Here is a 16677-nt window from a genome sequence, read left to right as displayed (position 1 = left end):
TATTTTTGTTCTGTTTGTTTGTTCTGTATTGTTTTGTTGTTTTCCCTAGAAATTCTCACATGGTCTAACTTTATTATGCATTTTTTGAGTGTTAGAGTTTAGTAATTAATCACTGAATGGTCAGCTTTTGGGTATATTTGTTATGCAAGGGGTTTGTGTTTGCCAATGCAGTATACTGGAGGAGACAGATGAGAAGGGAATCTTTGAAAGAACAGATTAATGGTTTTTCTCTTTGCCATCATCCACTTTCTTTCTCCTCTCTCGTAGTCACTGTGTAAACCCTTCACAGCCCTGGTCTTATCTCAATGCTGATATGTGTCACATGATAAGTCATGTCCAAAACATTATACCATTGTACTTTCTTATCACATTGTGATGCAAATGATTTTAAATTCAATAATAGGCTCATTAGGTTTGTTCTGAATTTGCCTCTTTCCTTCTTTTCTTAACTAGTTAAGGTATTTAACGTCTGAGAAAAAATGGCATGTGGCACATTTAACCACTTTTTAGTATCACTCTTATTCATTTCTGCACCCTGTACCCTGCACATTTTTTTTGCTTTGTGTTGACAAACTATGTGTTATAGTACAGATGTACCGCTTTTGCGTATATCTTGGCTTTTGGTTTGATATTTGATAAAGGTGACTGATAAACGGACTCCTATATACCAGACTTCTGCTATTACTGAGTACTCAAAGTGCTTTTATGGTGCATTCATAGATCAACTGCATGCGTTTGTATTACTCATGTGAATCTGGTCCCATTGGAAGCCTACAAATATTTGCCTGTTATAGCCAATGGTTCAAGGATGACTATTAGGGCTGCTACAAACGATTATTTTGATAGTCAACTAGTCACCGATTATTTTTGCGATTAGTTGACTAATCAGATCATGCATCCATTGGACGTAAAACTTACAGCTTATTGCACCAGCATGCATCTGCTCTTATATAACTATCATTAGCTTACAGCTTTAAGTGTTTAAGCTATGTGCTAACTAAAAATAAAGACAAGATGATAGTTTATTAAATTTAAATGAAATTTGCAGATTGTTTCGGTGAAGTTTAATAAACTCAGCCGTCTGCTCCTTGCTATCTAAAATATAACAGGACACCGGAGTATATTCTCGAGCATCTCACACTTCTGATAATCAGTTGTCTGCTTGACGTTTATTCAGCTGTGTAAAAACTATAACTTTAATCTCAGCCAAACCGATTTACTCAGGAACAAATAAAATACTGAAAAAAGCCAAACAATAACATTTTTAAGTTATCTAAGTGACTTGTATATGTTTAACCTGAGTAGCGAAAGACGGCGGTGGGTTTGAAAACGATTTGCCGGGAGTCCGGTGTTCCCACCGGCTATAGTGAGCCTTGAACCCCGGCTAGCTTTCGAGCTGGTGGGTAACAGACTTCTCCGAAAATGTTGGAGCGCTTCTGAAAATATGTGGTGTCTTGATAAACTGAGCAGTTATTTGAAGCTTAAAGAGTCATATTTACATTCTCGCCTGAAAATATGTTAAACATTTATTTTGTGACCCAGAAAGAATAATAAGAGTAATATTAAAACTAACTAGCTGCTGCCATTGTTGGAAACTGAGTAGGGCCGCGCTATGAGTTCTGGGATAGGTTGGGCCACGAAGTATACACCCGACCCATCCTTCAAATCTGGGGAAATGAAGGGCGCATTTGTCAGAGTCTTCGAATTTGGACAGTTTTTGTCGTGTCGCTGTAACGTAATCGTCCTCCAAATGCGGGCACCGGAGGATGCGGCTCCTGAATTTGGACACAGCTACAATACCGGACACAGCTTCTTCTTCTTCTTCGAGGTTTAACGGCAGCTGGCATCCTTGTACATGCAGTGCTGCCATCTTATGTTTCAGTCCGTTATTACACTCTTAAATCCTACTACTTATTCCTGCGTCTTTTGGGATCCTACAAAGCTTCAAACGGCGCGTCGACTATTAAATTAGTCGTCAACGATTTTGATAGTCGACGTAATCGTGACTAGTCGACTAATTGTGGCAGCCCTAATGACCAATAGCTGGAAGCAAGTTACAGTAAGATATTTTAACAGCTTACTACAAAGTTTCTTAAGCCCTCCTTCTTTATAAAACTGAAGTTGAACCATAGAACTCCATTTGCCCTCAAATTCCAATGATAAGCTTATCCACAGTCCTTGAGAGAAGTCCAGCTGATGGTCTTTAGTGACACAGGATGATGCATATTTTTCATCTAATTTTGAAATATTTTAACTTGCATGAATTAGGATTCCTCTCCGTTCGTGTCACCCAGCACAATTTATTTAAATTTGCTTCATTACATTGTTATTGTATGTATTCACGGTGCACGAAAATGCATAGTAAGAGGTCAACACACACACACACACACACAAGATATTCCTGATATCTGATTAAAAAGTTATTAAACGAGGAAAAAATCTGACTAGTTGGCTAGTGTGATGTAATTAAGTACTCAGTAGACAGCCAAAATTGAGCCTTTTGAAACGGATGAGGGTCAAATATTGGCTATACAAAGATTGTGTGTATATTTAAAAGCCATTTGAAACTGTTAGTCACATTTTCCAGTAATAAAATTGACTTTTAAATGTCACTGAAATGTGTGGCATTTTGTAACATGCACCAAATTGTACAAACATCATGGCGGATTATTTGTTTGCTGAATGGCTACCATTAACAGTGCCAACATCAGCAGTCACAGACCTAACGTCTTAGAATCAGTAAAGATGTAACTGGCATTGTACATTTAATAAAACAATAATTTCCTTAATCCAATACAATTTCTGGTACAGACTGTTAAGGACAACGTTTAAACATCACATACATAATTTATAAAGCTATTTTGGTCTTTGCACTTTAAGCACTTTGGTGTTCAGCATGTTGAACGCAGACTTGAGGAGGTGGTTATCGACCACCAACCTTGTGTGTGTATATACAGTTTCAGTGTGAATCATTGAACACTCTCTAATCAAGAGAAAGAAACAATAAAGACTGTAAAAACTTTTTAATTGCACGACATTTTTTACTCTGCATTTAGTCTTGGGTTTAGACAAGATGCCATCCTCAACTCACGCATCAGAGAAATATCTTTCAATAGAGTTTATGTTGCTGGAAGTGAGAAACGATGGATGTATCCAGAAATAAATTAAGCTTTGCACCAAATTGCCACTAGTTCATCTTAAGGCCACTCCTTAGGACATGTCTGTGTCTTAATTTACAAAATGTGTGTCAAGTGTTGTGATTTGACCCACTGTTTTGAGTTAGAGCTTGATTTGATGTCCCTAAACCTCTCAGCAAAGCAAAAATGAGCTTACTGAAAACACACTGAGCCACCATTGGCAAATTTATGCACATAGCAGGTCAAGTAATCAAGCTACCACAATAAACTTGATAAAATACTGCAAAATATTGTTTCTCCTTAGCAAACAGAAGGGAACTGTGTGTCTTTAGAGTAGTCACAGTTTTTGTCAAACGCCCCAAAAGTCAGAATCACTGGTGCTCATGAGAGTAGGTAAGCAAGCTGTCAGTCGTGACTATCAATGAATGGTTTACATGGAGACATTAGAATATTAGAGTAATGAATATTCTTCATTTTGGACCAGACAGCCAATTCTGTCATTGCAAGGTAGTGTTGTTGTTTTTGTTTGTTTGTTTTTTAAATAATTGTCATCCCAAGTCAACTGTAGATGCTAAACTTGGTTGTTTAATGTTTTTTACAATGTGGCCAACATAGGCTACGTCCACACGTACCCGGGTATTTTTGAAAACGCAGATTTTTCTATGCGTTTGCACCTTTCGTCCACACGTAAACGGCATTTTCGGTCCGTTTTCAAAAATACCCGTGTACCTGTGGACGTAGCCATAGTTTAGCCCCTCTGTACATAAAAAAACAAAACAAAAAACAAACAAACAAAAAAAAACATGTCACTAGAAACTCCCAAAATGATCAGTGATAATCTTGACATAATTCAGAATTCAGTTAGTTTGATCTAATAACTAGGGGTGGGCGGTATAAATGATATCCGGTAGAAACGATATAAATTTGGCCAACAGTAGAGATTTTGACTATACCGCTCTACGGCGATAGCGCATGTTGATGGTGTCATCAAGCTGCGCCTGTTTTGGTCGAAAGCATTGCAGTGGCTGCAACATCATCTGCAAATAATGCCAGGCAACAGTCATAGCAAAGAGACGAAGGACTTCTGGAATATGGGGAAAGACAAAAACTGCGCTTCCTCCACTTCCCTACCATTGATTCATTAATGCTGAATTCTCTCGCAGCTGCTCTATTCCCATGTTGTTGCAGTATATTAATGACTAACCTCGTATTGTGGAGGGATTATCTCAGTTTTTCTCCTAACTGAAGTTTGGTCTGCTTACAGCATCCTGCCATGTGATTGCATTTGTCCCTAACCTCATGTTAACTTTGATCGAGTGGAAAAGGTTTAGCGTCCATCTTTCAGCTTCACTGTGCTAATGTTATGCTAACATAGGTGTTTTGCTAGTGATCACGTAGGACATCATTATATACCAGCTAGTCCAACTTCAGTAACCCTACAGAAGTCACTACAGACTCCTGACTACGGTAGCCGTAACGCTCTGGCAATCCATCAAGCGATGCGGCTTCATAGCTTACCAAAGTCGTACTAAAACATTTTTGACAGATTTCTGCGCGCTGTGTACAACATAAAATTGGTTTGAGGTCAGTAAGCACAACCAGAATTCATACATAAGGCACACTGTCGATTTTTGAGAAAATTAAAGGATATTAAGTGTGCCTTATAGTGTGTAAAATACGTTATACAGAAGAAAAGAATATATATCGCGATATATATCGTTACCGCACATGCTTCAAATTATACTGTGATATGGATTTTAGGCCATATCGCCCAGCTCTACTAATAAGTCTTTAAAAGGTGACTGATGATTTGATTTGATCTAATTTATGAATGTGGGGACCCAGAAGGATCAACCCTGGTCCTTCATGCTTACTACTGTTTCTTCTGAGAAAGTTGCTATGCGTTTTCTGCAAGCTCAAAATTGTCAAGCATCTTGGTAGCTTATAAAGGTACCATGATTTCTTTATAGGCATCCAAAATGCCGGTTTTGATTTCTGTGATGGAGTTGCTTTCGTGACTTGTCAAGTAATGCCGTTGACAGTGGCATGCAGTCTGTTGACATCACATCTTCCGGTCAATTCAGCTTGCCCAGAAAACCCAGCCAAGTAGGTACTAAAAAAGTACTTGTTACCAGTTACTACCACTTAATGCAAGATCGCAAAAACCCAGTCAAGCTGAGTTGAGCCAGGACGAGTAGGTACTAGTGGAAAAGGACTAATAGTGTGTACAGACAGAGAGGAGAAAAAAGCTGCAGCCTGCAGACATTATAGGTAAATGTATTTCTCAGCACAGGCTGAATGACTCCCAAGACTTTAGATGTTGACGTCATAAACCTTTTTGGTACACTTTGTACATTTCCATTGATCACTCTGTCTTCGTTGCAGCAGTACCTCTTCAGTGGTGTGAATGAGGGAGACATGGCAGACCACACGCCACCTCTGGAGTCTGGCCAGCTTCTCAGCCCTGAACTCCCAATCCTGGCCTCACCACCACCCCCAGCCATGGTCAACGGGGAGGGCCCCCAGCAGGTACACTAATTTTTGTCCAGTATTAGTCACACTTACTGACTTAAGTCTGTTGGGCCCAAGTTCATTTCTGACAAAACTGCCTTGGGATTACATTTGAGGAAATTTGTTCTAAATGGTGCTTCTACTTTTATCTGTTGGCATTTAGGTGTTCAGGTGTAGAGCTGCTGTGAGTTTGATTTCATTTCAGGGCTAAAGGTGTTTCTTTGTGTGTGTTGGGAGGATTAGCTATTGTGTAATACTTGAGTCAGAGATATTGATGCCATTGATCGCACTACATAAATGAACTCCATCAGTGAAATTGAGAATTTTTCACTGGTGCACTTAAAGCACTTCTACGCAAGTAGTAACACTGGAGGCAGTGATGGTAATATTTTTGACCAGCATGGCAGAGACGCACTTCTGTGGGATTTTTACAGAATATCTACAGTCCAGCAGTGACTCCTGTGTCATGCAATAATAAATCCAAAAAGTGTTTGAAACCCTACATTTGTAGAGTTATTTACTATGGCTGACTGTTATATTTTATATGAAATTATATTTCTTTTTTTGCTTTTTTTTGCTTTTTTTGGTAAGAAACTGTTATCAGATGAACTTAGATCCACCTCTTGTCAATTGCAATTTGTTTGAAGGCTTGTTTCAGATGCTAAACAAACTATACCGCTATAGTTCTTACTCAGTTCAGTATTGAAACAGCCAAAATGGGTTTTGCTGTGCTCACTTCATTTGCTCATTGAACAAATTTCACAGGCAAGAGGTGCCACTCCTCTCTCGGTTTTGATAGTTTTGCTATATATGTACAGGAAATGGATTGGACCCCACACCTGCCTCAATCATCTCTTGTCAGCATCAGGGTGAGATTGAGCGGTCCTGACAAGCCTCTGTGATATCCCTGTCATTTTGATGGTCACCAGTCCAATTTGTTTAAGTTTCCCCAACTTCCTGGGGGATGGCAGGGAATCCACAGTGATATCTTTTTGTCACTTCCCCAGTCTTATGCAGTTTGTCCTGATAAGACTTGCTAATATTAGCACTGCCTTACAAACATGCCTTTCTAGCCATTGCCGTCATTTTCCACAGTGGAAAAACCCTCACCTGAATCAGGCTTTGTTCAAACAGAGATCAAATTTTGCTTGCGGTGCTCAGCTATGGGTCTGTTGTCCTCAGGGAATTCGGTTACATTACCATCATCCACAAAGACCTTACCTGATTACCTGAACATGTTCTGTGTCAATGTTTAAACTGTTTAAAAATGTGAGGAAATAAAAAGCCACTTTTTCTGCCTGGTCTACATAATTACACCCCCTGCTCCTTGAAAATCACTTACATGTTACTTGCATATGAAAAACAAATACCAAAAATATGTAATTTTGTTTTGTTTAGTTGTTTAAAAAAAAATCTTACAGAGCCCTGTCAGAAGTTACATTAGAGTAAATGAAAATAAAACATGAATAAAATACAATAATGTAATCTTTACTCTCTGTTCACACACTAGTGGCGACAGAGCTTCCATGCAAGGTGTGGCATGCCATGGGGACTAACTTGGGGGCATGTTGCATGGCCAGGGGTTAACCAAATACCATTCACTACTTTATACAAAAACTGTTGTTTTCCATTTAATGTGACAATTTTATGTTTGGGCAGCACAATAGTGCAGTGCTTACCACAGCAAGGAAGTTCTGGATTTCTACTTCCTGTTCAGCCAGAGCCTTTCTGTGTTGAATTAGCATGTTCTCCCTGTACCGGCACAGTTTTCGCTTATGTACTCCAGGTCATCCACAGTCCTAAGCCATGCATGTTGAGTTGATTGGTGATTCTAAATTGTATGCAAGCAGTTTGTGGTTGTGTACCCTTTGGTAAACCTTATTTGGGTAGGTGGTTTGGAATGTGGATGAAGCTGTTGAAAGATGGCAGCAGAAATCAACATGGCACTTTTTTTTTCTTTTTTTTTTTCTTTGCTTTCCCTACCATTTTCTTTCTGTTGTCAAAATTGGACCTTGTGTGGTAGTTACTGCTGAGTAACTGCTTTATTAATAGTATATTTAAAAAAAACAAACACAATAAAAAAATAGATTTGGGTTGTGGATGAACATTTTTAACCAATAGCTTAAAAAATGACAAACTAAATATTGAGAACACAGTGCTGAAAATAGGAAATGTTCCACAAGGTAACCTTTTGGATAGCATCCATTATGTATGTGTTTTTCAATGAAAGGGTGACAAAACTGGATATTATGCGGCACATTTTCAAGGTCAACCTATTCCATCTATATCTATCATTTTTAGCAATGCTGTATGGGTACATGTCATGCTTGCATGGGTGTGTCATGCTTGCAGTGGGTTTCCTGCTGGTGATGTTCTACTGTTCTTTTTTTCCCTTTGAAGAGCAGATAGTGGTGGTTCACACACACAAAGCACTGTGGCGCCCAGAGCACAGCAACTACATGTAATTTATTTTAACTATGATTAATATCTATTGATTATTTTCAGTCAGTCCATCAATAGTTTCAACTTTTATATCAGTGCCCTCATACAAATTAATTTGTCTGCACACCCACCTTCAGTGTTGGTTTTTTTTTTATGACATTATCTGACCCTAATCTTTGCATTTTCATGTTATTTTTATCTTATTTTTGACCATTTGATAAACACAAATGTCAGAAACATTTAAAGTGCTATTTGTAGTCTTGATTCTTATCATTTTTGTGCTGGTGATTTTATTTTACTATAGTCTAAAATCTCTTTTGTGAGGGACCAAACATGTTTGTAGGTAAGAAAAACCCTTCTGGGGTTATTTGTTGTTGTGTTTTGTTTGTTTTAGTACATTGTGCAGATGACATGTGGCACAGTTTGTGGCCACCTGAAAATAATACTGGCATTTTGCAATATTTCATATAGGGGTTACAACCCATCATTGTTTGAGTGATGCTGTAAATCTAATGTGTGTAGTGTTGTGTCTGAGGAGGTGCATAAATATCATGACAGCTGCAGAGTGAGGAGCAGGAACCACTGGAGGGGTCTGGGCCCTGACAGAATGAGGCAGGACTGAGGTGACAGTGAAGAGGATTCACAGCGATGGCTGACCCCTTTATTTCTGACCTTTAAGTTAGAGAAGCTACAAGAACACTTCTTTCTTTCTTTGTTCTTGTTTTTGTTGTTGTTGTTTAGTTTTTTTTTCCCCCTCTTTCGCCGGTCTTGGCTTGGTATTAACGCTCTATTGGACCAATTATTCTGACTCACAGAGGAAGCTGTTGTCTGGAGGTCATTACCTGAGATGATTCTATTTAAGAGATAACTTTGGCTACAGTGTGATTCACTGCTTCTTTCCATTTAAGCCCCCCCCCCCCCCTTTTTTTTTTTTCCTGCTTTTTCCGTTTGGTTTGTAGCTAAATTGGTAACAGATGAATCAGTCTTTCTGTCAATGTTTAAGCCTAGCTAATGGCTTATGTACTTAGCTGTTGGCTGTGCTGATGGATATATGTTCTTTTTCTGTTCATTACTCCTTTTCATTAGACCTGCCATTTAATGTTTCTGTGCTCTTTGTGCTTATGTTCTTGTGTTTTGATGGATTTTAGGTCTGTTCGTAACCTAACAGATTGTAGGGAATTAGTATCAGTCCTTGGTACAGACGTCTTGCTGTGCAGTTTCTGTTAGAAAGCCTGCCAAGGAACCATCCAACCTTTTGGGAAATGTATATAATAGCTGCTTAATTCAAGACAAAGTAGCACATTTGAGAGAAGGCTTTGAAAGAACACTGAATGAAGAAATTGCTTTCACTTGTAGTCTGTGCAGATGCAGTCTTGTCAGTTTTCCATTTTTAACATGAGATGAGCTTTAAACATGAGAAGTCGACTTTGGTCAAGTGTAATACTCAGTATTAAATGGTAGATACAAAAACTGAAGCGGGGACATAGCCATGAGTCTGTGGTCTGCTTGTGGCTGTGTCTCATGCGTGGGCTACTGTTACTGTGGGATAGTGAGACCTCACTCCCAATTCAGCTGTCTCTAGTGTCGGCCAGACACAGGAGACAGGGCCTTGAATATGTGCCTCTCATAAGTTGCCAGAGGGCTTGAGATGTTGTGACAAAAATGCAACCCACTCTGCTTGTCTCCTGGTCAGCCACTGAATCATCTGTGAAGATGAAGGTGAGCCCACTATTTGTCAACTATTGTGAGGGGGTGAACAGTGCGTGACTCAGCAGTGTTTAGGACACTTTCCTCTAAGCTAGTAAGATGAACCACCATCACTGCTGCACCAGTATTCAGAAGAGACACAAGTACTAGTTAAGCATAGGCACAGTATTTCTGAGCTGAGAAAAAATATCCAGTTATCAGTGCAGATGATTTTCCTATTTGCCATCTGTGTATTTTGAAACCAGATACCAGAACAACGGCTGGATCAGTTTGTAAAAACGTACACTCACCAACTAACATCCTGTAATTGACAAGCCGTTAGCCAAAGGTTAAATAGTAATAAGTTAAAAAGAAAAAAACACGACACTATTGTTTCAACATCACAACCACTAAGCCCCTGTTTTGTTGTGTTGTAATCTTATTTAGTCACTGCTTACCAAATGCCTTCCCTGTAAATTTTTTAAAAACTGCACCCCATTGTCAAATGTGTAGGCTATAAAAAAAAGAAAATATTACTGTGACTTCATAACCCTGGATTAAGTAAAGGTTTGGCCATGTTTTAAGAGACTACAAAGCTTTTGCAATAAACTGGCTGACAGACCTGTGGCATCATTCATCTTCCCCCTGCTACTGATGTGAAGAGACCCACTGCTTGACAGTTACTGCTGGTTGGAAGCTGACTCTTGGTTTTCACTTCACTGTCTACAAGCATTCGCCTTTGCGTCCTTTTTAAGATGCACAGGAAATCAGGCTTTGCCTTTCTGTAACTAGCATTTATTTAGATGTGGTGTTAACAATTTGGTGATAAGTTATATGGAGCTCATTACCTGCTGTGGTTTAAGAGGGCACAAGATGACTGCTGGCAGAGAGTTTGCAGACATCTGCAAGTTTTTGTTCTGCTTGCTTAACAGGTTTTTGATTAATTGCTTTCCTCTAGTTCTAGATTTTCTTGTACTTATGGCGAATGGGCATTGTTGGTGAGCTTCATTCTTTCCACTCTGGCCTTTGCTTTGAAGTATCTGCTGTGTGTGAAGAGCTTTGGCGCACCCTCATGCAGACATACAATGACACTTGACACACATTGCAGTGGTTACTGAAATAATTACAGCATTTTATCAAAACATGCTTTCAAATGCAAAAGCAAATTGCATGTTGACAACTACAGTTGATAAAGGTGTGGAAGGAAGTAATAACTAGATTTGTAGAAAAAAAAAGCTTTTTTGTTATTATGCACTAAAATGCCATAAGTAGTTTTTGTAGCAGAGATTCTGCCCCCTTTTTGACGACACTGAATTTGGCCGTTATGTCAGGGAAATAGGTGAAGCCAATCTTAGTCAATGGCCCCATTCGGAAATATGAAGACAAATCCCTTGGGTGATGTAATATGATACATTGTGCTCTTTAGGTATCTTGAGACAGTATTTTTTTTTTAAAAACAAAACAAAAAACAACCGAACAACAAAATGCATAAATATGTAGCAGGGTTTCTAAGGTAAATTTAAACTTTTAACTTTGGTTGTTTTTTGTTTTTGGTAGAAATCTAGAAGAAAACATGGGCAGTGGAAAAGAATAACACATGGATTTTAATGTGGCCAAAACTGTGAAACTACCTGGGCTTTCAACTGACCAAATAGTGACCAAGCTAGAAAATCTCAGCTAGGAAACAGACTTTGAGTCCAAGGACTGTTTTGATAGTGGAACAAAGTGCCTTCGCTTTAATGAGAGATTGCTTTGGAAGCAGTACACTCAGCACAGCACTTCACAAGTGTGGGCTATGTGGTAAAGTAGCCAGATGGAAAGTGCTCCTGAGTAGGGGAGGAAAAAAACAAGCCAAAAGTAACAGGGCTGTGCATTACTTGCCTAGCACTAGTTTCACTGTCAAGCATGGTGGTAGAAGCATGGCAGTGATTTTCCTAAATATGTGATAAGAAAAGATGAGAGCCAGCTATTGAAAATCTCTCTTGACTATCATTATGCTGTTGACATCCTTTTTTTATTTGTAACTATGCACTCATTTCCCAGCCATTGTTGGAATTGGTTGAAAATTGACTCCAAACTATACGCAGCCCAGAACCTTTCCAGAAATGTAACTACATCTCAGAATGACGTAGTAAAGGATTTCCAGGCCCTATAAACATGGCAACTTGATTTCAACAACAAAATGTGCTATATTGTAATTGTGTTGAGCTATTATTGCTTTGCAGTAGCTTCAGTTAAAAAGACTATTTTAAATTTATTAGCTCCAGCTGGATTGAAATGCACATAGAATCTCTGGACAGTAACAGTTGACCCAGTAGTATTTGGAGGTGGAATAAAAGAGTGATGGAAAGATGTAAAACATGTGGGATATACTGTCATTTATTTTCAGTTGATTATTATTTGTAGGGATGTCATGATACCAGAAATTTAGTACATCGTATGAATAGAATTACATGGTTTTAGTACCAAAGAAAATGATCTTTGCATAGAATTACACTCCTTTATTTAAAAAGTCATTTCAAATCGTTGAGACTATGGCAGTCAGTAATTTAAAATGTTATCATTATATTGTGTTTACCATAGCTGGAGAGTAGCCTAATGTTACAGTTACATAGTGAGAATAGTCAAATCTTCAAGTCAGGCTGTCAAAATAAAAAAGAGGAAGAGAGAAAATCCAAATCAGCTTAAGAAACAAACTGTACTGTAATTTATTTGGGATTTTTGCAAAACGGTGATCCCAACAGTGCACCCATTTAAATAGAATGCATCATTATTTTGCTCTGATAGTACTGCTGGTATAATAGTTAAGTTGATCAGGTATAAATTGCCTTTGTCTGCATATAGAAGTCACTGGTGAATTACTTGAATTTTTTTGTTTTTCTTATTGTCTGCATACCAGCATTTCAGTTCAGTTAGCTAATTGCTCAATTCTTATTATTGGCCAATTAACTTTTTAAATATGTAGATTTTGAAAGGTAAAAGTCTTGAATTTACAAATTTCAAACACCAATTATCCCCTCCACTGAATTGTGAAATATTCATTCATATGTAGTTTGAAAACGACAATAAAAAAAAAGGTTGTCTGTTTTTTGTGCACTGTAATATAAATATATACTTGTATTTTTTTTTTAATTGAAGTACAGATTAATATAGGTCAAAACCATTTAAAAGCTATTACTGTATATCATTTTATATAATGACTTAATGCAAAGCTCAAACACCCTGTCAGTCAGTAGTGTTTGGTCAGTATTGATGTGTGTTTAGAAAGGGATGATCTGATATCCTCGTGTTGGTGTTGTTCCCAGACCATCATGAAAATGTTGTTCCAGGTTCAACATTGCAAGTGACCAATCACATTGTTGTGACGTTATTCCTTTGCGCGCCAAGCCATTCGTGCATTTATGAAATTCCAATGTTGCAAGGACAATATCAATTCTGCTTACTGTTTATTAAAGGGTTACGGTTAGGGTCAGGGTCTGTTGATCGGCGGACAGAGGCGGTTTCACGCAGCTTAAGTACAGTTTTTTGTTTTACGCCGGTTTTTCCCGAAGTCGCAAAAGTATGACGTCACAACATTCTGATTGGTCACTTGCAATGTTGATCCTGGAACAACATTTAGTATGATGATCTGGGAACAACACCAACACGAGGATATCAGATCAACCGTTTAGAAATATGATGAGGCATAAAGTAGAGAAATGAAAACTAATTAACTTTGTAAACAAGATGCCAGTGGAAGCTGTTGTGTAAATGAGATGTATGAATCTGTATGACTGACTGTGTGCTTTGGTAATGCTTTGTAGTTGCTCTAATACATATAACAGATTATCCTCTCTAAATTAATGGCACAGAGAAGACGGTTATTTACAACAGTATGAAAACCTCTTTAAATTATTTTATTTTTCAGGGTTTTTTTCCCCCCCCTATCCCCTTATGTAACGTTTCCAGGGTATCCTGGAGGGTGGAGAATCATTAAATTGGTTTGAATCATCATTGCACACGCAAGTGTATGCCATCAGCTGCAGGGAGACTGCGTTAGTTCCTGGCTAGTTCCGACACTGGCAGGATTTTTCCCTGTGTCATTTGGCTCCTGCTTCCTGTCCACCCAGCTGCTATCTCGCATCAACACACAGTAAACAATTAAGAGGAACAAATAGTGAGAAACCTGAACTCTGAGTCACCAACGGCAGAAAAACGTCAGAGCTAACAGCCACAAACGCACAGAACAGCCCCATTCTCCTGGGTAATAAAACACAGCAGTGGCCACCTGTGTGACAGCGTGTGCGTACTGATCCTCAATCTCTTTGCATAGGGCTCATACTTGGATGCAGATCTTTATAGCAGTGAGAACAAGATATACTGCTTAACCTTTGGACACACTGGTTATATAAATTTGTGGCAGCTTAACTGAATTGTGTTGTTCCCTGTTGTGAATGTAACTGGGAAACCATTGCACATTACAGTGCTTAGTCATCTGTGTGAAAAGTAACCTTTGCAGCATCCTAGCACTTCTTCAGAGTCTGTCTACTTACAAATAAAGTCATCACGCTGTTGGTCTTTACTGCATCTGGACATTTAATACAGACAGCCAGCTTGGGTTGGAGATGGGCACAGAGGTTTTTGGAGCCAAGCAGTGACGTTGTGGATCTTTCTGCTTTGTTTTTTTAAAAATAACTTTCTCCTTAATCTTTGTTGTTCTGCCATTGTCTGTGGTAGCACCTAGGCTGTGCTCAAATTATTAATTAATTCACTTGCACACTCATTCAATCACTATATAGTGTTTGCTGTATTGTAGGCTCACTAGGACATAACTGGAGACAATTGTTTATACATTTCAGACACTACATGTATGTACTGCTGCTGAGATTGTAGACCATGCGCACCTCAAACTTGCAACTAAAAAAGTAAAGTATGATGGAAACTGCAGGTGTAACTGCGTTATTATATAATAATAATAATAATACACTAATTATGAAAGAAAATTACCATTTCAAGTTGCAAATTGCAAATATTTCATAAGTAATCTACTTAAGTATGTATCACAAATGTATGTACAGTTTAGACTGAGCATTTAAAGTCTTGAATATGGCTCTCCTGTTTAAATCTGGCACCCAATGGGTGGGTAATATTTACAGTTGTATTTTTGAATGGCAAGACAAAGTTTTTGAATTCCCTGCTTATTTACTGAGTAGTACATTATATGGTCAGGCAGATATAGTCCTGCAAAAGCTTTCAAATTTGGCACGCTGATTGGGGCTAAATCGGGATCTTACAGACTTGGACACCCGTAAATGATCAGAACATAAGGTATTGTATTGTTATTGCTCGGATTTGGGCATCTTCACAGCATTCTTGCGCCATATTTTATTTTCATTCAACATCCCATTTTGAAAAAGCGTCACTGGACCTCTGGTTAACTGCTGAACTGCTTGAACCTGTCATTGCTGTTTGCAGGTATATTTGACAGTAGGATTTTAAGTTAAGCTTTACATCTGAGCTTCCTGGGGATGTAAGAGCTATGTTTGTGCATGACACGTGGCACTATCAAAAGAGGAACTTGTCTTATCTGAAAGTGATTTATCTTTTATGGTGTCGTTCCCCCGCCCCATTCTGCAAAGTCAGTTTATGCATTAAAAATGTTAGATGTAGTTATTCTCAAACTAGTAGTTTTTTTTTTTTTTGTTTTTTTTTTCTGCTTCTTGTATATGTGGCAGGTTCTAAGGTCTCAAAAAACGCACCAAATCCATTTGCTTGTTTCACTAATGGCAAGATGATGTTTTCAGTTTTGTTTTATTTTGTTTTAAATTCAGAGGATGATGAAGGATAAATTATTACAGATGAATAAGTAGATTTTGCCTTTTTGCGCTGTAGTGACTCTCCACTTAGTAAGCAGTTGTCCATAATTATTTTGTGTGGACACACAATAATGTCTACAAATTGCATGGTTGAATGACTGCAATATTTTAGATTAAAAAAATTAAAGGCAAGTGAAATCAAGCTGAAGGTTCACTATTCATATTTCACTTTGTGCTTTAGTCCATAACTGCCTGCAGGAAAAGGAAAAAGAATAAAGAAAAAAAAAATCCATAATTCAAAGAGTGTCAGCCTAATGATTATATCCATTTCTTTTTAGTGTGTGTGAACTGCATAAACGAAAGTTTACCTTTTTGAAGTGTTTTTTATTTGATTTTGATGTTTTACAGTCAGATTGTGTGATTTTTGTTTTGTGGAAGAGTTTGTTGTACTCTTTGTTCAGCAGTGTCAGTGACGCAGAATATTGGGTAACTTGACATACGCTGATCAAGTGATCAGCACTGTCGCTTTAAGGAACGATCCATTTGGAGTAAATGAGGACAGATGTTAGTAAAGCACTGAGTACTTGCAAGCTGTGTGCGTTGTGTCACTATACAAATAATCTCTCGGTTTTGTTTCATTTTTGCTGCTTTCTGATCTTTAAAGACAGCACAAATGACACGAGGCTGGAATTGTCACAAATGCAGGAGCTCTGCAGTTGAACTCCTACCACCTCATCTCCGCTCAAATTGATCGGAGTATTAAGAGGATGTACGGCATGTTGCTCTGTGAATGGGAGAGAGAGACAGGGAGAGTATGAGGGGGAGGGAGAGAAGGGAGGGCGAGGGAAAGGGACTGTAGCGTAGTCGTATATGTCAGCCTCAGAAGCTGCGTGGGTCGCTCAGCTCCCTCACGCCATTGTTGTTGTTGTGAAAAAGAGAGAACAAAGGACTCCCCATGCTGTGGACCCCTTATACCTTTGCCGGCTCAGCTGTGCCATGATCACACCCTGATGGAATGCTCTTGAAATTAACCATATTAAGGAGCACAGCAGGCGTTAACTGAGCTGGCACGCAGTCAGTCACAGAGTCAAGAAGGGAACTGGAGA

At 38.5% G+C, this 16677-nt stretch overlaps 1 protein-coding gene across 4 annotated transcripts in view; it reads left to right on the top strand.

Annotated features, from left to right (window-relative positions):
• fndc3a (fibronectin type III domain containing 3A) overlaps positions 1-16677 on the top strand; it is a 45111-nt gene that overhangs the window by 2169 nt on the left and 26265 nt on the right. For 2 of the 4 annotated variants that reach the window (XM_026191570.2, XM_080288638.1), the window contains exon 2: positions 5523-5666. In XM_026191570.2, coding sequence (XP_026047355.2) covers positions 5556-5666 — 111 coding nt within the window. In that variant the 5' untranslated portion in view covers positions 5523-5555. The remainder of the gene's footprint in view (positions 1-5522; positions 5667-16677) is intronic. The other 2 variants (XM_026191571.2, XM_080288639.1) reach the window with 1 other exon arrangement.

The sequence above is a fragment of the Astatotilapia calliptera genome, chromosome 14, assembly GCF_964374335.1.
Source record: "Astatotilapia calliptera chromosome 14, fAstCal68.1, whole genome shotgun sequence".
Taxonomy (NCBI): Eukaryota; Metazoa; Chordata; class Actinopteri; order Cichliformes; family Cichlidae; genus Astatotilapia; species Astatotilapia calliptera.
This window is presented reverse-complemented; position numbering and strand designations above follow the sequence as displayed.